The sequence below is a fragment of the Hemiscyllium ocellatum genome, chromosome 17, assembly GCF_020745735.1.
Source record: "Hemiscyllium ocellatum isolate sHemOce1 chromosome 17, sHemOce1.pat.X.cur, whole genome shotgun sequence".
Classification (NCBI taxonomy): Eukaryota; Metazoa; Chordata; class Chondrichthyes; order Orectolobiformes; family Hemiscylliidae; genus Hemiscyllium; species Hemiscyllium ocellatum.
This window is the reverse complement of record NC_083417.1, coordinates 28,210,701-28,235,053: the sequence shown is the minus strand read 5'-3', so window position 1 is coordinate 28,235,053 and position 24,353 is coordinate 28,210,701. Positions and strand designations below refer to the sequence as shown.

The window sequence follows — 24,353 nt, the reverse complement described above, 5'->3', positions numbered from 1 at the left end:
ACATTACTCATAGCCACCGCAACATCTGCATTCTTACACCACTAAATGGTTGTGGCGTACATGCTGCTTTATATGGTTCCTTGCTTATTTGCACGTTCTGAATTATTTAATTCTTTTTTTCTCAAAATTCTAAATTTCTGCCATTTCATTTAAGGGTTACCTTACTGTACAGCTGTATCACTTGCTTAGACAATGTGCTGGCAGTGTGAAATCTGCGTACCTCTGCTACAATTTCAGTGCCTCACAAAATGCCTCCTTAACTAGCTCCCTGTGACTACCAAGTAGGCCACACTCCCACAGAAGTCAAAATGGTTTCATAATAGTCAGCCACACACTATGCTGCAGCACAAATATTCTGGCTCTCCTACCTTCAGATCTGTTTCTACAGCCTTTACAAAATTCAACCCAAAATATTGCATTAAATGAAAGACTTTTCTGATTTGGTAAAGACAATGTCAGCTTGTCTGAGTGATTTACCAGCAATCAAGCTACTATCAATAAAGTTATAATGACACACATTTTAATTTCATTCTTTTTGCAAGCAATTCTATAAATCTTCTTTAATAGAACTTGGAGCAGAATTCGAAGTGAGTAAAAGACAACTGTAGAATACATTAGCCATGTCAAAGAAAAACCTTCCTAAATTTGATACTAGAAAAAATGTCATGGTCAGGCAGTTAGAAAAATGATGATGCTTCTCCATTTTACATCAAACTTAATTAATACATTTTTGCTTGCTGAGTGTATCTCATCTAATTATATTATAAATTTCAGTTACTACTCAAGTCTGTGCAGACAGATGTAGAAATCCAGGTTTAGCAACATTAAAGTCTAGTAACTAAAAATAATATTTACTATATACATTTAATCCATTTCAAGTTAACTGACAATTTTTTTGTTAAAAAATCAGAAATTTGGATCTATTGAGATCTATGTATAATCATCCAGACAGAACTGACTTTAATTATTTCTGCTACATTATTTTGCTGCTGCATCTCTACTGAAATCGCATAAGGTCCCTTGGGGTTCGCACCCAAGTAACAAATGCCTGCTTCTGTATTTCATTCCACGCTTGCTGATAATTTGTTGCAGCTTCCTTGAATTCCCAGTAGGTTTTTAATGTTTTATTTCTGTTAGAATAAAAAAAAGTAACTTTAACAATACGTTTATTATCACAATTAACAATATATCAATATAATAAACATATACAAATGCAAAGAAGTCAGATAAATTAGCAGTTCCTTGTGGTTGAGTTAACTTTAACAGCATTGCTTCTCTTTATTAAATTTAGTTTCACATCTGTCCAAGTTAAAATTGCATCATGGATCTGCTTTGAGCTCTGGGGACTGATACATCACCAAATTTTAATCTCTTGTAGCTACAGAGGTACAAAAAAAAACGTAGAATACTAGCTTCTCACTATCTAGTCTTGCTTTTTTTTCACAAATACCTGCTGTTTGCTGCAATTGTAAATGTTGCCATCCAGTCTTATTTTCTGCTGGCATCTAATCTCACGTTGCTGTAATGTTATAATTAAAGGGTTCTGCTTTCAGTTTACATTGAAACACAATGACAAAAAAACCACAAAACAAAACAGAATTATGTTTTAGCATTAAGAGCTACACTATAGAAAACAAAGTTGATAACAATGGTAAGGCATCAGCTAAAATGGTGAAACTGATTATCATATAGATTCATATAGATTGATTGTAAATATTTGTTTTGTATCAGATACTTTCTGTTTCAATGTGCCATCCATTCGAATGTGAATGGAAAAGATTTAGAATTCTTAGTGAAAAGTATAATAACTGACTTTTTGAAAAATGAAATACAAGAAATCCCAGGATGCAAATGGTTCCATTCTGGAGTCTGTTCGCAAATCAATTTCCATGCAAGTTGGAACAAATGCAGGACAATATAAAGCAGCCATTCGTATGTACAGGAAATGTTTCTATGTTGGCTCTTTAAAATTATACATCGTATCACCCTCCGTCTCTGGTCCTCACTCTTAACAACTTCTCCTTCCAATCCTCCCACTTCCTCCAAACCAAAGGAGTAGCCATGGGCACCCACATGTGTCCCAGCTATGCCTGCCTCTTCGTCGGATATGTGGAACAGTCCATCTTCCGCAGCTACAATGGCACCAACCCCACCTTTTCCTCCGTTACATCGATGATTGTATTGGCGCAACCTCGTGCTCCCACGAGGAGGGTGAACAGTTCATCCACTTTACTAACACCTTCCACCCCGACCTCAAATCTACCTGGACCGTCTCAGTCTCCTCCCTCCCCTTCCTAGACATCTCCATTTCTATCTCGGGCAAGTGTCTCAACACAAGACATTTACTACAAACCGACTGACTCCCACAGATACCTAGATTACACCTCTTCCCACCCTACCCCTGTAAAAGCACCCATCCATATTCCCAATTCCTTCGCCTCCGCCACATCTGCTCCCAGGGGGACCAATTCCACTACCAAACAGCCCAAATGGCCTCTTTCTAAGACCGCAATTTCCCCTCCGACGTGGTCGATGATGCTCTCCACCGCATCTCCTCCACTTCCAGCACCTCCGCCCTTGAACCCCGCCCCTCCAATCGCCACCAGGACAGAACCCCACTGGTCCTCACCTTCCACCCCACCAACCTCCGGATACATCGTATCATCCTCTGTCTCAGCGAATCCTCTTTAAAATTATATCCCTGTTTAGGATCGTTTTTATAAGTATTAGCATTTGTAGGTTTGGATGTACAGGATCCCTGTACTTAGAAAATATACAAACCAAAATAATTAGGATATAGAGGCAGACCTATCAGGTTTTGCTTCCTGGCTTAATCAATTTCATTTTTAACTTCAATTTCTGTTCTTTTTCAAACAGTTTCTCCACTAGCACATTAGTTAGTGAGGATACCTACTCTACAGATTCCAATTTGATTTCTTCTTTGCATCGCACAGTCAAATGTTCGTTGCCCAACATCAAGTTAGATACTAGGAATTTTCCCATACTGGAACTGAAATGTCATGCAACTCAATATAGTTGATTTAGCTTAGATATTCAGCAAATTTTTTTTAGATTAGATTACTTAGATTAGATTACTTACAGTGTGGAAACAGGCCCTTCGGCCCAACAAGTCCACACCGACCCGCCGAAGCGCAACCCACCCAGACCCATTTCCCCTACATTCACCCCTGCTCCAAACACTATGGGCAATTTAGCATGGTCAATTCACCTAATCTGCACATTTTTGGACTGTAGAAGGAAACTGGAGCACCTGGAGGGAAACCCACTGTGCCGCCGTGCCACCCACTGTGCCGCCCACAAATAAATGTGAGAGACAGAGTGAAGTGCTAGACTTGAATAGGTTGTCTTGTTGAACTCATAAAAATAGAGTATTTACAGACTGACTTTTGTAACAAAGACAAACAAAAACCAATACAACATAGGAACGGGCCAGTTCGCCTCCAAACCCATGCCAACACATTTTGCCCTTCCATGCTAAAACTGTCTTCACTTACAAGAACCAGATCCTTCTATTTCCTTCCTATTCATGTATTCATACGTAGTTTAAAGGCTCGCAATAGAGTTTAAAGTCAATTAAGCACATTTGAATTGTAGTCATTACTATAACATAGGGAATATGGCAGCCATTTTACACATGGCAAGCACCAACAAATAATCAATTTTAGTGATTATGAATGTGGAACAAACATTGATTAGGATATATTTGTGAAGCACATCAAAAAGTACAATGGGATTTCATTTGTGTAGTAACTGTAACAAAATCTGTAGCACAATTTAGAAAGACTGCATGTACAAAATCACTGCAATGAACAGAAAAAGCTTTTTCCAGTTTCTGTAGTTTACCTAAGTGATTATTAGACTGAGTTAGTTACAAATGCTTATTAAGGTGGCTGATTACAGTTGTAATAAATTTTAATGTCACTTAGTGATTCAAGAAACTGACTGGAAATAAACAGGATACTAATTTATATAGCATGAGAAGACAGTACTTATTGGTCGGGCCATTATTGGCATGGAGATGCAGCAGGAATAATAAACTCAATTCTCAGACTAGACAAGTAGACTGCTTTGGCAGGTTGTTACAATGGGAATGCAACAGGGATTGACAGCTCTCATGACCCCTTTCTTTCTAATCGAAGATGCTGTAGGGTATATACACGTTTGTACAAGGTATACCTGCATAAAACAGGCTTCTGTGCGTTAATTATGTAGCGTCTAGCACACGCAAATGCATCAACTCTACATCAAGTTATAATCTTAATTTATTTTCTGGTGTAATACTTAATAGTCTGGATTACTTACTAAACAATGTCCAATAGCAGCATCACTTCTAATAGCGGACATACTGATCTGAGGATCAATATGGAATGGTTGAACACATTGCAATGGTCACCATTTGATAAATACAAAGCAGTATTAGTCCAAACTTCTTTAAAGCCTTCATGTTTCAGAAAGGTGAAGATGTTGGCAAATATAATTCAGTTTATCATTATATTGCTTTGTTGATTTAATATTTTATTTCTGAATGGTTGACGATCCAATTTGTTGAGCCCTTTAAAAATTATTTCAAAAGAAAATCCAGAATTGATGTGTTTATCAATAAGTTAACAAAAATAAACATGTTAGCACACAACTTGATAGTTTACATTTTGAGAAATTTTTTTCCTAAACTTCAAAGGTCAAAACTATTTCTTCAGTAACTTTCCCATTAATGATAGGTAATATGTGTTACATGCAAGAAAAAAAAAGAATGTTTTGCCCATGGAAGAGCATATTCTTGTGGACTGTAACAAGAACAAACATGGATTTTGTGAAGAGTGTCTACATATCATCGTATCTGACACTGAACATTAGTTTCAACAAAAGCACAGGGCTCTGCTGTCAAAATCACATCAAATGAAATAAATGTTAACTATAATGGAAAAAGAAACTTTAATATGAAATGAGTGGCACATAACATTCATACCAAAGAGAAATTAGGCAATAGTCTTCTCCAACTAGACAGAAGTTGAACATCTCACCTTGCAGAAATGAGCATTAGCTTTGCTGAACCCTTCACAATCAATATCCTGAGGGTAACAGATGACCAGAGGTATAAATGCTGTGGCCCAATTGCAGATTCTGAGATGAAAGTCATCTCCTGTCTCCTTAGAGCTTATCCACCATCCACAAGTGCATTGAGTATAGTTGTGGCTGTATAGGGCATTGGTTAGGCCACTTTTGGAATACTGCATGCAGTTCTGTCTCCCTGCTATAGGAAGGATGATGTGAAACTTGAAAGCGTTCAGAAAAGATTCACAAGGATGTTGCCAGGGTTGTAGGGTTTGAGCTACAGGGAGAGGCTGAAGAGACTGGAGCTATTTTCCCTGGAGTGATGGAGGCTGAGGGGTGACCTTATAGAGGTTTATAAAATCATGAGGGACATGGATAGGGTGAATAGACAAGATCTTTTCCTCAGGGTGGGAGAGTCCAAAATTAGATGGCAAATGTTGAGGGTGAGAGGGGAAAGATTTATTTGGGACCAAAGGGGCAACTTTTTCATGCAGAAGATGGTGCGTTATGGAATGAGCTGCCAGAGGAAGTGGTGGAGGCTGGCACGATTACAACATTTAAAAGCATTTGGATGGGTATATGAATAGAAAGGATTTAGAGGGATATGGGCAAATGGAACTAGATTTACTTAGGATATCTAATCAGCATGGACAGGTTGGACCAAAGGTCTGTTTTTGTGCTGTACATCTCTCTGACTCCAAGTCAGGTCTGTGTTGTAATACGCTCCATCAGCCTGGATGAATACAGCCAAAATTGCCCACAAGCAGCTCAGGACCATCAAGGACAAAGCAACCTGACTTATTGGCATACTATTCTCCAACTTAAATATTCATTTCCTTCAACGTAGTATAATATGCATCATATACAAGATGAACTGCAGTGACTCACCAAAGCTGCTCTGACAGCATCTTTGAAACCCACAACCTGTACCATGTAGAAGAACTCAGTCAGCAGATAGATGGTACACCACCATCTAAAATTTCCCTTTCAAACCACACACCATATCACAGTACCTTCACAGACACAGGAACAACATACTGGATCTACCTTCTCAACAACACTGTGGCTCCACCTGTACTAGACTGACTGCAATAATTCAAGAAAGTGACTGACAACCATCTCTTCAAGCCCAATTAGGAATGGGAAACAAATGTTGGCTTTGCCAGCAATTACATGAAAAACAATGCAGAAGAAAATTCTGTGGCTTAAATATAGTCTGAACCATACTTGGCGTCAACTAAGTCTTCCTACATAACAGTGACAATACTTCATAACAGTTCAGTGTAAAATGTCCTCAGAACATGAGAAAACACACTATAAATATATACAGATTCTTTCTTTCTGGGTCACAATATCAGTAACTATTTCACATATTTGAAGCAAACATATAGTTAATATCTATCTTTTCTCCAGACTCTATTAATTTCCTTTAAAAATAAGTCTTTGTAAAAAGTAGGACATGCAATTACCCCAGGCTACAAGCTTCTATGAAAATTGAAAGGAAGTAACTTTTTTGTATTTTTTTAAAAAGCTTATTTAAAGATGAACAGTTGTTGGTAACATAAAACAGCCACATTCTCCTGGCTGGTATGGGTCCAGTTAGCACAAACACGCAAGGCAAGTAAAATACATAACTTATCTTGCAGTACAAAGAATGGTTTATAGTCCCAAAGAAAAACAATAGATAATTTGTTGTGTGCAGCCTGGTAAGGGCTTCTGACAAAGTCAAACAAGAAACAAATAGATTATCCTCAGTATCTGAAATAAAATTTGAAGCTCTCTGCCAGGCAACAGAATAATTAAATTATCTTGACATCTCCCTTTTAGACATCTTCTAAACATTTCCCCACTTTTACAATCCTTTTGTGCAAAGTTTTTCCTTAATTTTCTTCTAATTAAGTTCATATCAAATTCTAAGATAGTTTTCCCTTATTTTGGATTTTTCAGAGGAGAGATTAATAATTTTGGTCATGCCCTGCTGATTTCCTTCATTACTTTCAAATCTCACCTGATTCACCATTACATAATCTCTTCAATCCAGCTATTGTTCTGATGTGTTTGCTGATAATTGCACAATGTTCAGCACTATGAACAACTTCAATACAAAGTTACGGCAGAAGTAAGCCGTTTAGCCCATCAAGTCTGCTCCACCACTCAAAGTTATCATGATAAACCTCAACTTCATTTAGCTACATTTTCCCTATAACTTTTGGTTCCCTAACAGATTAACAATGTCTATCTCACCCCTAAATACACTTAATACAAAGTCCTACGTTTCTCTGCAGCAGTGAATTCTATAGATTCTCTACCCTCGGAGAAGAAATTTCTCATCTTTGTTTTAAATGGGTAGTCCCTTATTCTGAGATTATCCCCTTTAGTTCTAGACTCTCCCTAAAGGGGAAAACAACCCCTCTGCATCCACATTGTCAAATTTCCTATTCATAGAATCCCTACAATGTGGAACAGGCCGTTTGGCCCAACAAGCCCACACTGACCCTCTGAAGAGTAACCCTATTACTCTATATTTCCCCTGATTAATGCACCTAACCTCCATATCTCTGAATACTATGGGCAATTTAGCATGGCCAATTCACCTAACCCACATATCTTTGGACTGTGGGAGAAAACCAGAACACCTACAGCAAGGCCACACAGACACGGGGAGAAAGTACAAATTCCACACAGTTGCCTGGGGCTGGAATCGAACCCGGGTCCTTGGCACTGTGAGTCTTCTATCTTCAATAAGATGCCTCCCATTCTTCTAAACTCCAAAGTGTAGTCAACTCCAACCTAGTCAACCTCTCCTCCTCAGAAAATCCCTCCATATCCAGCTTCAGCCTAGTGAACTTTCCCTGGTCTGTCTCCAATGCTTGTATATATTTACACAGATAAGGGGAACAAAATTGCTCACAGTATTTTATATGTAATCTAACTAATGCCTTATTTAGTTTCAGCAAGACGTTCTTATTTTTATACTCCATTCCCTTTGAAACAAAGGCCAATTGCCTTCCCCATTATCTGCTGACCTTGCATCCTAGCTTTCTGCACTCTTTCTTTATTTAAATAACATTCAGTTCTGCTATTCTTCCTACCACATTTTTCCAAGATTTTTGGCATCGTCCAAGTTTTTGTTCATTCATCTAACCCCTCAATATGCTACTGGAGACTAGACTCTGTGACATACTCACCATTTGCCTTCCCACCTATTTTTATGCCATTTGCAAACTTGGCTATAACACAGTCACCTTCCTCATCCAAATCATTAAAATATTTTGGAAAAAAATTAGACAATAGCACTGATCCCTGTGGCACTCCACTGGTTACAGGTTGCCATCCTGAGGATAACCTCTTATCCCATTCTGTCTTCTGTTAATTAGCCAATCCTTGGACTGTGCTCATATACTAACCCCCAATTCAATGGGCTCTTGTCTTATTAAGTAGCCTTATGTACGTTACCTAATTGAAAACCATATGGAATCCAAATAATCTTACCTTTATCCTCCACAAAGAATTTTAATAAATTTGTCAGTCATGATTTCCCCTTCATGAAGCCACGCTGACACTGCTTGATTTTGTTGTTTTATGTCTAAATGCATTGCTATTACATCCATTTATAACAGATTCTAACATTTTCCCAATGATAGATCTTAAGCTAATTAGACAATAGTAGCTGGCTTTTTGTTTCCCTCCCTTTTACGATAACTGCTGCACTGCAGTTTTCTAAGCTTCTGAGACTTTTCCAGAAACTAAGGGCTCATGGAAGATGACTATCACTGTATTCACTATTTCTATTGCTTCTTCTTTCATTATCCTTGGGTGTAACCCTTCAGTTCAAGTGACTTATCAGCCTTCAGACCCATTGGTTTTCCCAGTACATTTTTCTCTTGTATTTATTTCCTCCCTCTTTTTGTCCTTTAATTATTCAGTAGTTTTGGATTGCTATTTATGGTTTTCTTCTGTGAAGACCAATGCATAAGTATTTATTTAACTTCCCTGCCAGCTCCTGATTCCCAAATATTATTTTCACAGTCACATTTCTCTAAGGGGCCTAGGTTCACCTTATTTTATATATTTAAGGTAGTGTGTACTTTCTTTTTTTTACACGTACTGACTAGTTTGGTCTCAACATTTATTTTTTTCTCATTTTTCTTGATCACATTCTGCTGTATTTTAATGTTGCTATATTGCATGTCTTTTCATTCAATTTGATATTATCCTCAACTTCCCTGGTTAATCACGGTTGAATTGAATCCTTCTTCCTCACTGCATTTTATCTTTGTTGTGAGCCACGACTATTTTCTTAAATGTCTACCATTGGTCAATAACTGTCTTGTCTGCTAAACTCTTTTTCCAGTCTACTCCAGCTATCCCTACCTTCATTCCACTCTAGTTCCCCTTATTTAGGTTTAGCACAGTTGTTTCTGACCCACATTTCTCACTCTCAAACTGAATGCTAAATTCTACCATGTCATAGTCACTGTTTCCTAGAGGATCTTTTCCTCTAAGATCATTTATTAAACTTACCTCTTTACAGATTACCAGATCCAAAATAGCATGATTCTTGGTTTAGGTTAGATTAGATTCCCCACTGTGTAGAAACAGGCTCTTCGGCCCAACAAGATCACACTGAATCTCTGATTGGATCCACAATACATTATTCTCAGAAACTTCCCAAATATAGAGTCATAGAGATGTACAGCACGGAAACAGACCCCTCGGTCTAACCCGTCCATGCCGACCAGATATCCCAACCCAATCCAGTCCCACCTGCTAGCACCCTGCCCATATCCCTCCAAACAGCCCCCATTCATACACCCATCCAGTTGCCCCCTAAATGTTGCAATTGCACCAGCCTCCACCACTTCCTCTGGCAGTCCACCCCACACATGCACCACCCTCCACGCAAAATACTGTATGATTATTCCCTTGTGGCTAGCTTTGCTAATCTGAGTTTCCCAATCTACATAATGATTAAAGAAAATCACAATACTATCTTTTTTATTTGCCCTTATTATCTTTTGATTTATTCTCCAGCCTACAGTATAACTATTGTTAACTACAGTGTTATCCCACCAGTATCTTCTTTCCTTTGTTATTTCTTGCATCTACTTCTAAGGATTCTATATCTTCCAATTTCTCCCTATTGTACTGCCATCAGTACTGACAAAGCTTCTTACCCATCCTTTCCTTCATGTCTGTCCTTCTGGTCACAAAGTTCTGAATATGCAGTTCCCTTTTTTAATCTAGTTGTAATCATGTCTCTATTTTGTCTATAAAATCATATCCACTAACCTCCATTCGTATCACTGATTCATTTATTTTGTTCCAAATGCTGTGCATATTAAAGAGCCATTAATTTTGCTTTTATATCATTTTTTTCCTTTTTCCATTTTTTTGTTAATATTTGTGCAGATAGTCATTTCCTGTCCTCTCTGGGTGTCATTGCCTAAATAGCTCATTTCCTTTTGTGTTGTAGATATACGTTCATCTTCTCCAGGACCTTGTGCACTGTCCTTAGTTTAAGACCGCTCTAAATCCCAGTTATGCGATTAAATTCGAGCTGGTAAGTCCGCATCCAAGTGCAGCGAGACCTGAACAACATTCAGACTTGGTTGACAAGTGATAAGTAACATTCATGCCACAAAAATGCACAGCAAAGACTATCGCCAAAAAGAAAGAATCCAGCGTCACCTCTTGGCATTCAATCAATGAGCATTGTTAAATTCCTTACTATCAACACATGGGTGGGTGGAGGGGCATGTAAATGCTGTGGCTATAGAAACAGATTGGAATCTTGGAATTCTATGGCAAGGAACTCAGCTCCTGATTCCTCAAAGTCTGTCTGCCACACAACACAGGTCAGAAGTGTAATGGATAATGGAATACTCTTTGCTCGATAAGTGCAAGTCCAATGGCACTCAACCCTGACATCATCCAGAACTACGCAGGTCACTTGATGGCACTCAATCTAACTCGCTTAACATTCACTGCACCATCAACATTCAGTGGCAGCAGAGTGTACCATTTGCAAGACCCTCAGCACAACTCATCAAAACTCCTTGGATAGCACTTTCCAAATCCACAACTTCTACCATCCAGAGTCACTGGGGAGGCAGAAACATGCGAATCAACAAATGGATGTTCACTTACAAGTCTCATGCAATTGTAACTTGGAAATATATCACTGTGTCTTGACCAATGTTGAGTCAAAACCTGTAACTCCCACCATAACAGCACTATAGTGTACCTGTACCACATGCAACTCAGCGGTTGAAGAAGTAGCTTATCTTTACCTTCTTATGCATAATTAAGGATTGGCCAAAAATACCAGCCTATCTAGCAACATATATTCCATGAATGATTTTTAAAGAAGGATCATGTGTGTATCTGGCTTTAAATCCCTGTCTATCCCATCTCTTGCTTTCCTATTGACATTATTTCCCAATGTGATGTTACTCATAGATAAAAATAAATAGAGTACATAATTAAATAGAGTGCACTTCATCAATGCAGTACATCAATTTCCATCCCTCACGACTGAGGTTCCATCAGTAAATCTGCTTAGACGCATTTTTGCATGAAAATACAGAAAAATCTGACTTTACTTACTTGCTCAAGTAGTTACACAGGAATGGCTATCTGGGTGACTGAGGTCACTGTGCTTGTCTCATTCCTAATCTAGTTTCGCTACAAGAAACTCTGTGATTTCAAAGATGAAATGCTGTAATAGATCAGATGAGGCTCTTGTGAACCCCTGGTCTGCAAACTTTAGGTGCGGGGTATAGGCAAAGATGAGGGATTTAAATAGTCTACTAAGAAACAAAAATCTAGAATGATTTCTGGGAATGTTAAAGACATTAATAGATACTTAATTTTAAACATTAATCGAGCTAATAAGATGTTATATTAGTGAGCTTTTAGCCAACAGATGAAAGAAAAGCAACCCAAAGAAGGCAAAGCTGTGGTCCTTCGCCATTAATAACAATCCCAATGTGGGTAGGCATTAATCTGTAGAAGAATAAAGGCTATAATTTTCTTTGCTAACAGTCCATTATTAAAAATACTCAAATCAAAATTCCTTGGACAGCATTCACATTTCAATCAACTTTATAACTGTTTCTACATATTGCTGTTAAAGTTAAGACTTACTGAAGGGATATTGGACGGCCTTCTTCGGAAAGATAGTTCAGCAGGTCTCTGAATTCATTGAAGAGCTCTGCCTTGCAAATTTTACACCTGCAAATAAAGATGCAATTTTACATCTTTGTACAAAGCATCAGGTGGTTTGCTAGTAGAGATACAACTCAATTGCATTGTGACTGCCAATTTCTAACCAATCCAGAGAACGTGGGCATAAAAGTTTAGCAGAATTTAAAGGGATCCTCACTTAGCTGCAAAGATATCCAAGACATTTGCTTGCAATAGATTTTTTTCTATGATGACATTACAAAGTGGATATGTTTTCTGTGGGCTAATGCATGAAAAAGTGTGTTTCTCTATGAAGGGAGTCACAGAATGGCCAATTTTACTATCAAGATCTATCACCGACAGCCACAGACAGCCTTGAGTAGTAAGGCAGCTTTGAGCTCCTTTATTTTTGTTTCCTACTGTCTTCATATGATTCAAGTAACTTGTCAGTTTCCTTTCATAAAACATAAAAGCAAACACCTCCATTGCTTTCCCTACGTGGACAATCGGGGGTCAGGTAAGAACTCCAGGTTTATTAGGTATATTAGCACATTTGTAGGTTTCCCCAATTGTTTGTGACATTGTCTTTAGCTACATCAACCTGTGGACTGTTTTACATGCCAGGAGAAAGTAAGGACTGCAGATACTGGAGAGTAAAAATCAAAACGTATGTGCTGGAAAAGCATAGCAGATCTGACAGCATCCGAGGAGCAGGAGAGTTGACATTTCAGACATAAGTCTTTCATCAAGAATGTGAAGGGGGAAAGGGCTTAAGAGATAAATAGGGGGTGAGGGTGGGGCTGGGGGTAGGTGGGAAGGCAACAGGTGAATGCAGGTGGGAGGTAATTGTGATCGGACAGTGGGGCGGTTCAGATGGTCACTACAGAAGGTTACTACAGAAATGTGACTGACTCTTTTAAATGCCCTTTGAAGTGGCCTACCAAGTCATGCAGAAGGAATGGACAATAAATGTTGGCCCTGCAAGCGACACCCATGAAAGAATAAAGAGAAAAAAACTTTATGCCCCTTGCATATAAAGATTGCTTTAAAAGATCGATAACTTTACCCTTTTATACCATATTTATACCAGAATAATTAACTAGATAAGAGAGCCTACTGTGCCTCTCTTAACTATTCTCCTTTCTAATCGAGAGCCCAACCCCAATGAGAAAGTCTCAAAGTGATTTCACAAATGAAATGCTTCTTGTCTGCCCGAGATGCAGACTGCATAAAATTGACAGCTGCCAGGAACATCTGGCCCAGCTAGTTACCCAGTATCCAACTGGGCAATGATTTAGTGGCTGGTGAGAATGCAGACATGCTGTCATCCTGACAGCAACAATATGTTCCATTCACATTTCCTGACAACCCTTGTTTATCTGGCTACAACTCAGGAATTGCTTTAGCTTTATGAAAGACTGCATACCTGAATCCTGAAGTCTCTATGCTCTCCTAGCTTTAAAGCTTCGCTATTCAATATACATTTATATCTATGTTATTTCAAACTCTGAAACATTATCAATGATTTCATCCCCTTTGATAACCACCAGCATTAACTACAAACACCTATGTGATCCAGTTGAGCTTCTGGACCCATACTGAAGGCCCAGGGATTTATCTGCTTAGATTAGATCACTTTCCCTTCCTCCTAAAAAGCCCTACTTAAAATTCACTTTCTTGGTCAAGCATTTGGTCACACCTTCAGCTTTATCTATTACCTTCCTTGACTCAGCACCCCATTTGCCTTGACTCAGCATCCACTGCATAATGTAGTACATCTCCAATTAAAGTTGTGGTTATGTTCTTGCAAATTGCAACATTAAATTAAACGACTTTATGTGAAGCATGGTTTCCTCTCAGAATCAACACTGAAGCCAGAGTTAAGTTTCTGTGGACAAATTTTGCTCAGAAAAATACAATGTAGAGGTTGACGTGCTGTTTCATATGTGTGCATGACTATGATCCTAGCTGAAAGAACATTCAAAATAGTAAATAAATCATTAAATATAGAAGAAATTCCATACAATTTTGTACTTCAGCTCCTTTCTCATCAGCAAACAACTTTGAAACTTCAAGTTAAAATGGTGTTGTAAAGACAAATATATTTCTGGACTGTGGACTAAAAAATTGGGTAAGTGACGCTTTAAACCTATGGAAGATATATGTTGTATCTAAATTCAGACTTATTTAAGCAGTGGGGGAGAATATTAGCCATTTTGGCTCCAAGGGCGTGTCAGGGGTAATCCTTATTGGTTTTTCAATCTGAGTCTGTTGCGTGTTCAGGATTAATCAGCATAGTAACAATCTTTTGATTGCTTCTTGGGTGAGTTACATATAAGTATTTAAACAGTATAGCACAAACATCCAGTCTGTGAATGAGAAAACATCTTTTTCTCCCATCAGCAGTGGGAGTAAAAGAAAATCTGGATTAGCTAGCTAGCCACTGCTAACTCCTTTCTTGAAAGGGAAAATGGGGGGAAAATCCCTCACAGACACTGAAATGGCATGCTGAATGAAAGGTTGAGAACTAATATGTCCACAACCCTGTAACCTCATCAAAAAGTTGAAAGGAATCATAAAGGAACTGAAGGAAACCGACTCAACAGTGGCTGTAATCTGGACTGGCGCCAGAACTGTGCTTCACTAACTCTTTTTTTGTTCTTTCCTCACCTGTAATGTTTGTATCTTGTTTTGTTTCTGTACAAATGTTTGTATGAATAGATAAGGAGTTGGTTAACGCAGTTGCAAAAAAAATTAGTTTAAGTTATAGAGTGTTAAATAGCAAAAGCTTACTTTCTGCCGTCAGTTAAAAACAATATGTGCTTAATAAATAGCTGTTTTCTTTTTAAGTACAGAAACTTGATGAGGGTGTTCACCTGTCAGAAAAATTGAAGTCTTTGGATTGTTCATTTAAATCCTTTCACATTTATGACTCTTAGCGGAGCTTGATTTCCAATGCATCACCCCATTGAGTCATGACTTGTCACAGTTTACATTTATAAATGTCAACAGTCATAAATAACTTTTAAAATAAGTGTAAGAACATAGAAGAAATTCAACATAAATATAATTATGATAAGTGTTAAAATTAAACTAATACAAGTAGAAAAGCAGTAAACAAAAGTGAAAGGCAGTGGAAATAAATGCAAATACCAAATACAGCTAAAGGAATATATTAAAAAGACATAATTAAAGACATTCTTACCTGACTGCATGCAGCTTTCAACAAGATATATTTATTATATCAATTAATCTATCATAAATATAAATAATCAGCTAGCTATTTAATGAAGTTGTTGTTAAAAGGTAACCAAAACTGGGATCTGGAATATTCAAGGGTATCTGACATTTAGGAAGGTCATGCATGAAAAGGAAAAGGAGGAATGGCAGTGCTGACAATAAATTATGGGATAAATACGTAGGAATGCGGTGAATAGAAAAGGTGTAGGCCATTCAGCACTTTGAGCCATTCAATATGATCATGGCTGATCATGCAAGTTAGAACTCTGTTTTTACTTTCTCCCCATACCTTTGATCCCTTTAGCTCGAGGAAGTACATCTAACTCCTTCTTGAAAATATTCAATGTTTTGGCCTCAACTGCTTTTGTGTGGCAGAGAGTTACACAGGCTCATCATTCTCTGGGTGAAGAAATTTCAGTCCTAAATGATTTATTTGAATCCTTAGACTGTGACCCCTGGTTCAGGACTCCCTGGCCATCGGGAATGTCCTTCCTATGTTTACCCTGTCTAGTTCTGTTAGAATGTTGTAAGTTTCTGAGATCCCACATCATGCTTCTAAATACCAGTTAGCCATCCCAAAATCAGTCTGGTAAACCTTCATGGCATACCCTCTATACCAGACCATCTTTTCTCGGATAAGGAGACCAAAACTGCTCACAATACTGCAGATGTGATCTCTGCAAAGGCGGGCAAAGTAAGATGATGGATAGGCAGGAAACCTATCAGGGCAGGGACCATGTTAGGTGAGGCAGCAAGAACTAATTACAAGTGGGGGCAGGGAGCTTATATTGGAGCCATAAGATTTTGCCCACCTAAATCAAAATCACAGACTTTTTCAGAGGTTCCTGGGAATTTTGCACCTAAAGTTCAGATCTACTAGACAATTCCCATAGGAGTTGGCATGTGGGCACTTCCATAGGGTCACAATCTGCACCTTGCGTCATACAACAGGGAGACCAAAAGATCCAGATCATTATTTCATTGAACAAAAATGCATTATTCTGTACCTTGCCTGTGGTGTTCCATGAATCTTTTTTGTTGCTCCTTGTTTAAAGCCATTTACACAGACATCCAATGGCTGATGTGGAACAGCACACCAACTTATTGCTGTAAGAGGTTGAAAACAATGCATTTCTGCTTAACTGTATCACAATCTCTTTGTATGGTAATGTAGTCATTAATTAACTGTTGCATACACATAGTTTATTATCCATTCACATCAAGAATTAAATTGTGAGCAGTAAATTGAGTTGCATGAGAAAAACCATCATATAACAACATTAAGGTGCTACGTCCTGAAAATGAAAATACATACATTTATAATTAAAGCTGCAACATTTTTCATTAGAGGGACTGTGAAAAAGAATTGCCTCCTTCCTCTGATAATTAACTGTTCCAGTACAGTAGCATCCCATGAACACCCTCCTTGGCAAAAAGATAAATTCAAACACAGATTCTTATATGCAGGAGGGAACAACATCCAGAGTGAGATTTCAGAGAAACTCAGAGGAATCCTTTGCTGAAACTTGCAAACCTTCAGGACTCACACATCTTGTGACTGCTACAGCAGAAAAAAAACTAGAAAGCCTGAACTGGCCACTCCCCTTCCACTGTCAAATTTCATAGACATTTCGGCACCTCCATCTTCACAACCTCTCTTCAAAAAAACCAAGCATACAATTACCTTTTGAAAGTGACAGTATTGTCATAATCCCATCCATCATTCCTAATCTTTATTTTCCTCCCTATATATAATTTAAATCTCATTTAAATGTTCAGTTTGTACTTCCTTGTTTAGACATTGTGTGCTTCAATGAGGATTTTACTATCAGATTAACTGAACTGCTTTAACAAAGCAAGAATAAGTAATGAATACCAAACAGTCTGTATAGGGTACCATACTGAATTAAAAAAGAGAAAAGCCCGCGAAAATTCTGCAGGCAGCTGTTGGTAAAGTCAATGGTTGGTGCTTTTCCAGCACAATGTCAGCATAATGTAGAATACAACTAAATATAGCACAAACAAAGAAACATGACTACTGTATACAAGAGGTATATAAATTGTTATTCCAAATGCCATTGCAAAAATGCTACAGTCTTTAAAAGGTTAATGATTCAAAAATTGTTCTCTACCTGCAGCACAAGGTACAAATTTATCTTTATTGGGGACAGAGCTGCTTTGTAATGAGTGGCGACCATGCACAAACTCCAACTGTGACTGGAGTAGCATTACATCTTGAACTCTGAAGTCTTTTGGAAGTGAGGTAATGTGGCGACATCTGGTGGAACACAAGAGGAAAAGAAACAGTAACGATTTGTTTTGGTAAAGTTCAAATGATTATATCCACAAATAAATTTCACTTTAACACACGGTAAAACTCAGTGCGGCAGATGATACTTTGCTTTCATGCATTTCTTTAATGACAATTCACTGAACAATAAGCAAACTTCTGTTGCAGCAGAATGACAGCTCAACTATGTGCAACAGTCTTACATAGGTTAAGATATAAGGTTGCTCCTTATTTAAGAAACTTTAAAAACTCAGCTCTATTCCAAGTTTTTGGAGAATTGTACTAATTTTGCAAATCTAACGGCAACCAGAACTACAGTTGAGAGATTCTCCATTTTTAATAGATTGAACATTTAAGTTAAGTAAGGGTTAAGCTACCCAGTTTGATGAGCTACAATGTAGCCATGTTGAAGCTGTAAAATGCCCAATCGTTTGCACACTTTAGCTTCAATGTATCTGTTAACTGATTAAAGACTGTATGGAACTCATACAAAACAACAACAGAAATGTGATCTTAATATAGTTAGAGTCATTCATACTGAGTAATAAAAAATTATAACAGATGTTGGGAAAATGGTACCTAGGTCTCCACGAATAAAGAATAAACTTGCATTTATATAGCTTCATATATGACCTTAAAATATTCTGAAGTTCTTCTCAATGAATTAATTATTTTTTAAAGAGTGGTCATAGTCATATTGTAGGAAATATTGAGCCAACTTGGACATAACAATGATTCCCAAACAACAGAGGCAAATCTTGATGTTGGTTAAAGGAAAAATGATGGCCAGTCTCACCTAAAAGAATACACTTCTAACAGTGCAATTTTTAGATTACTTACACTTAGATTAGATTACTTAGAGTGTGGAAACTGGCCCTTCGGCCCAACAAGTCCACAGTGACCCACCGAAGCGCAACCCACCCATTCCCCTACATTTACCCTTTCACCTAACACAACGGGCAATTTAGCATGGCCAATTCACCTGACCTGCATATCTTTGGACTGTGGGAGGAAACCGGAGCACCCGAAGGAAATCCACGCAGACATGGGGAGAACATGCAAACTCCACACAGTCAATCACCTGAGGCGGGAATTGAACCCGGGTCTCTGGCACTTTGAGGCAGCATGCCGACCACCACTATTTCAGTACTGCTCTAAATTATTAACCAAAGTTACATGCTTATGTGTCTTGAAACATAGAGTCAGTGCTAAAGACTCATGCCAGTCAAAGATCATTTGAAGAGGGAAGTGAACTCTGACCATCATTTCTCACTCCACAATATTCTAGTAATTTATTTCATAATTTCAAGATAAAGATTAAATTATAATTGGTATTGTTTTAATCCTTATTATTGAAAAATATTGCAGAAAAATTTCACAAAGAAAATTATAGAAGAAATTGCTTTGGATATATCTTACAATGGATTACTTCACTATATGGAATGTAATTGATTCCTGGCAATTTATTTTTCAACTTCGATACAAAAGGGAAGCATACATAATCCATAAATACCAAGGGAGATGTGGGTATTTAGAGCCGTTTTTAAAGTTTTGTCTTATATTTATTTTTTAGCCTTCAGCACTTTATCAATAAGAGCAAAAAGTCCTGCATGTTAACAAGACTGCAATTAATTCTAAAAGTGCAAAGTTTTTGTGCATCTTACTGTTAATAGATAACCTGTGTTTATTATATTCTTTTTCCCCCCTCTCAGGAAGTTAATATCTGTTGCTAATGTTTAGATCATGAAATCTGCTACAAACTACTAATATAGGAAGTGCAAGTAGAAAGCTCAACCTCAGCATCTCATTACTGTAATAGATAGTGGAAAGCCTTAAAAAGTTATGCTTTCACATATGGCAAAAAATATATAGTATCAAATACACAGAGGAACAAGAAGACAGCATTACCACAGTGCTTATCTATGTCTGTAAAATAATTCAATTGAAAATTGATGAGAAATTATATAGAAGTATGGTCACAACTCTAGTCACAAATATATGCCTTTTTGTTTCTGTTAGTGTCTGATAACAAATATCTTTTATGATGCAGTGTAAACATTAATTTCCAAGTAGTGGAAAGTGAAGCCAAGACAGCAGAGTGAAATAAGCCAAATAAATTTCCTTCCCGCACAGCATGGAAATCACTCTGTTTTCATTTGGCAAAATCAAAACTTAAGCAAAAATCTTATACTTATTAATATTTGTACCCATAAATCTTCAGGAGCAGTTGTCACCAAGTAAAAACAGATAACTGTCAATTCCAATGACAGTTTTACATTCCTCAGATTTGATAGAGGTTCTCCAAAAGCAACCAATTATGGGGAATGTTTTCTTTTCAATTTTTTGATGCATAGCTAATCAATATCTTGCAATAAAATGGAAAGTACAGCTGCTACATTGCAATGAAAGTGAGTATTGATAAGATATAAAGGGGCTGTTGTTTAAATTCATGTAGCTATGGATCTGAAGATACAACTCAAAACAGCGAAGCATGACTACAAAATACACTGCAACTTCTCAGTGCTAGTCAACTGATGGTTTCTTTCAGAGTGCCAAATTAAACTTGTAAGAACCAAGTTTGAGAGCAGTTAGGTGTTGTTGACTCATATCCACTGGGAAGGAACGGAGACAGCCAAAACAGTTCAGTTTTGGATCTTTACCAAATTTAGAAAAAAAGAGACTTTTATTCCATTCATTTAGGTCAGATTTAAAATAGACAGCAAGAGAAAAAGTAGTCTCCCGGGCTCACAATTTACCTAGTCCCAACAGTAATCTTTATTATTCAGTTTTTAATCATGGATTGTATTTTCTGTTTCAGCCATGATGCAATCCTACTTAGCTGGGATGGCAGCCAAGCAAGTCATAGACGCCACTGAGATTTTTAAAATGAAAAGTCGATTGAATTTAGCCAACAGGTTCTGATAAAGGAATATTCAACGTACTGCCCTTGCAAATAGATATACAATTTATGAAATATCACTGAAGTCAGTTATATTTGGAGCTAAATATACAACACAGTTAACAATTGTGCTTAAAATTTTGAATTATGCAAGATGAACCACAAATTGGATTGTTAGATTAATTAACTAACTGCAATTATTTGGATTAGGCTGAACTATCATTTATGCAGACTGGCCAGAATACCTTATGTTATTTACAGAAATAATTTATTATTAATACCTATCCAATATAGCTCTCTTCATTGTCTTTTCACTATATGGACACTGTCCGACTACAATAGAAGAGAAATACACAGGTTCCTCAAAGAAATGCATGAGCAGTGCTCCTTGACAGCCAAGGATGTTCCAACGAGCAAGTTTATCACTGCAGGACATTGATAATGTCCTGTCACCTCTACCTGGCTTCACTCTCAATGATCCTACGCAGTGGTAATTAATTCCAGGTTCAAGGGGATCTTGAAGACCCCCTGGTACACATTTAGCTCCAGTTCGATATATGTCTGAAACAGTGATTTGCATGTGTCTGGTCTCATCTGCATCTATTGCAGCCATGTTGTGAGATACATTCTCAAGGCTGTTCGTATGCGTTACGTGCGCTGTATTATTGTTTATCCTGACATCAATTCTTCCTTCTGCAGACGGATGACTGGGTTTTCTTTCAGGAATACTGCTACAGCCAGATGTACAGTCTTCACTTCCATCAATTCTTTTTACTCTTTTAACAGGAACCTCCATGGCACTTCCATCACACTTGCGTTTTGTGACTAGTGTGTGCTCTTCAATATTTAAAAATTGTGTATTTTTAGTATTTTCATTATCTTGAACAGTGATACTTCTCTGTTCACCAATTTTCTTTGCTCTCAGGTTTGGAGAAGGTCTGATCTCACATTCTGCCTTTGGGATAATGGATGCATCACCACCTGCAAAACCAACAGCTAAAGGGTTATTTTGAAGTCACTTAAAAGTTTTAAATTATTTATATTATCTTCAAAATTTCACATGATAAAATACGTCAGAGTTCAGGAACCTCAAACAAGTTGATAGAATTACATAAATGAAAATATTGGGTTAACTAAAGAATGCCTAAAATCGCTGAACTTAAATTGCAATAAACAAACATTCCTTTAAGACACAAAAACCCCACTGAAAAAGTGACAGAAAAGAAGTGAGAACAATACAGCACAAGAATAGCCCCTTCAGCCGTCCAAGCCTGTGCCAACACATTTTGTCCTTCCATACTAAAACTGTCTTCACCCACAGGATCCGTATCCCTCTATTCTGTTCCCATGCATATATTCGCCCAGTGTTTCCTGAATGCTGCTATTGTGTCTGCTTCCACCACCTCCTCTGGCAGCATATTCCAGGCACAGGCCACCCTTTGTGTGAAAAACGTGTCTCGCACATCTCTTTTAAACTTCCTCTCCTCGCACCTTGAATCTGTGTCCTCCAGCAATTGACCACTCCACACTAGGAAAAGGCCTCAAAATTTCCACTCTATCCTTGACATTCACAATCTTACAAACTTGTATCAACCTTCCATGTTCCAGTGAAAACAAATCCACTCTAGCAAACCTTCTTTCATAGTTAAAATTCCCCATTTCTGTACCCTCTCCAAAGCATCCACATCCTTCTGGTAGGGTGATGACCAGAATTGCACGCAATATTCGAAGTGTGCCCTAACTAGAGTTCTATAAAACTGCAGCACACCCTGCCTATCCTTATACTCAATGCCCCTTCCAATGAAGACAAGCATGTCATATGCCTTTTTTACTATCTTATCTACCTGTGCTACCACTGTGCCACCACCTTCAATGATCTGTGGACCTGCATATCTGCATAGCTATAATTCTAAGGGTTCTGCCATTCACTGTATAATGTCCACCTATACTTGACCTTCCAAAGTGCATCGTTTCACAAATAAGAGTTCAATATTACATTAAATTTAAAGGGGCAGCTTAAAATGTTGCTAAGAATAGTACAGCCCAAAAGACGCTTAAAAAGAGATTATAAACCTTTTTCAAACAGTATATATTGAGGAACAGATTCGTGAAAGTGGATATTAGCCCATTATAGACACAGTCAGGTGAAGTTATAATGTGAATAACAAAATGGTTGACACATTAAGCAAATCCTTTATTTAGTCTTTAAGGTAAAATACATGAGAACATTGAGGAAAATAAGGTGAGAGTGATGATTTTAGATCAAGAAAAGTCAAGAAATACTAATGAAAACATTTATGAATTAAGTTACAAAACAAATTGTCCTCGACTTAAACTGTATCCTAAGATTTTAAAAAAATAGCTGTAGAAATGGTGCTACATTTGCTTTGACCGTTCATCATTTCTTAGATTCTAGAACAGTTTAATGGTAGCAAACAACCCTACAGAAAGGAGGAACAGTGAATTGGGAAAATATAGATGAGTTAGCCTAATATCGGAAGGCAAACTGCTAGAATCTATTACAGACATAGTAACAGAGCACCGAGAACATCATAACGATACCTCTCAAACTCAACGCAGATTTGTGAAAACATAGAACATAGAACAGTACAGCACAGAACAGGCCCTTCAGCCCACGATGTTGTGCCGACTAAACAAAATCATGTTCCAAAAACCTATTATTGTGTTTTGAGGAAATAATTAGTGGGTGTTTCCAAATAAATCAGTGAAAGCAGTGTATTTGAATTTTCAAAAATCACTCAACAAAGTATCACACAAAAGTTTACTGTACAAAATTAGAACTAATGGCTATTCAGAGCAACATGTTAGCATAGACTGAGTATTGGTTAATGGATACAAAACTGAGAATAGCAATAATCATTTCAGGCTGGCAGACTATAGCTAAGAGTTCTGTAAGGGTCAGTACTTGGGCCTTAGCCATTTACAATACGTATTAAAGACTTAGATAAGGGAACCAAATGTAATGCTTCCAATTTCTGACAAGCTAACATTCGGTGAAGAAGTAACTGGTGAGGAGGATGTGAAGGTACAGTGATTCACTTTGGGCTTTTTTTTAAAGTAGCAAAATATATTTTGCATGGTGAAAGAAAGGAAAAATCTTGTGTTATGAGGGACCTTTATGCCCTTGTACATTATCATACCTGCTCTACTGGGGGTGCAACAAAAATATCATGAGACTGGTCGCTGGGACAAAGGGAATTGTTCAATGTGAAGCGAGTGAGCACAATGAGCCTATCAATCCTGGAGGTTAGAAGAATGAATGACATGTAATCTATTTGAATGTTTAAAATTGTGAAGAGCCTTGACAGGGCTACTTACTCAATGACCTTCCCTCCATCATAAGGTTAGAAATGGGGATGTTCACCAATGATTGCACAATGTTCAGCATTATTTGCAACTCCTCAGATACTGAAGCAGTCCATGTTCAAGTGCAACAAGATCTGGACAATATCCAAGCTTGGACCGACAAGTGGCAAGTAACATTTGTGCCACACGAAGGGCAAGCAATGACTATCTCTAAAAAGAGACAATCTAACCATTGCCTCTTGACATTCAAAGGTATTAGTATCACTGAATCCCTCACTATCAACATTCTTGGGGTTACAATTGTCCAGAAACGCAACTGGAGGTACAAGTTCATCT

At 37.7% G+C, this 24,353-nt stretch overlaps 1 protein-coding gene across 3 annotated transcripts in view; it reads right to left on the bottom strand.

Annotated features, from left to right (window-relative positions):
* Positions 1-578: 578 nt before the first annotated feature.
* The window catches only part of adat1 (adenosine deaminase tRNA specific 1), a 57,157-nt gene continuing 33,382 nt past the window's right edge, over positions 579-24,353 (bottom strand). For all 3 annotated transcript variants that reach the window (XM_060837626.1, XM_060837625.1, XM_060837627.1), the window contains 5 exons: positions 20,972-21,671; positions 17,634-17,779; positions 16,509-16,608; positions 12,223-12,309; positions 579-1,130 (listed from right to left, as the gene is read on the bottom strand). In XM_060837626.1, coding sequence (XP_060693609.1) covers positions 998-1,130; positions 12,223-12,309; positions 16,509-16,608; positions 17,634-17,779; positions 20,972-21,671 — 1,166 coding nt within the window. In that variant the 3' untranslated portion in view covers positions 579-997. The remainder of the gene's footprint in view (positions 1,131-12,222; positions 12,310-16,508; positions 16,609-17,633; positions 17,780-20,971; positions 21,672-24,353) is intronic.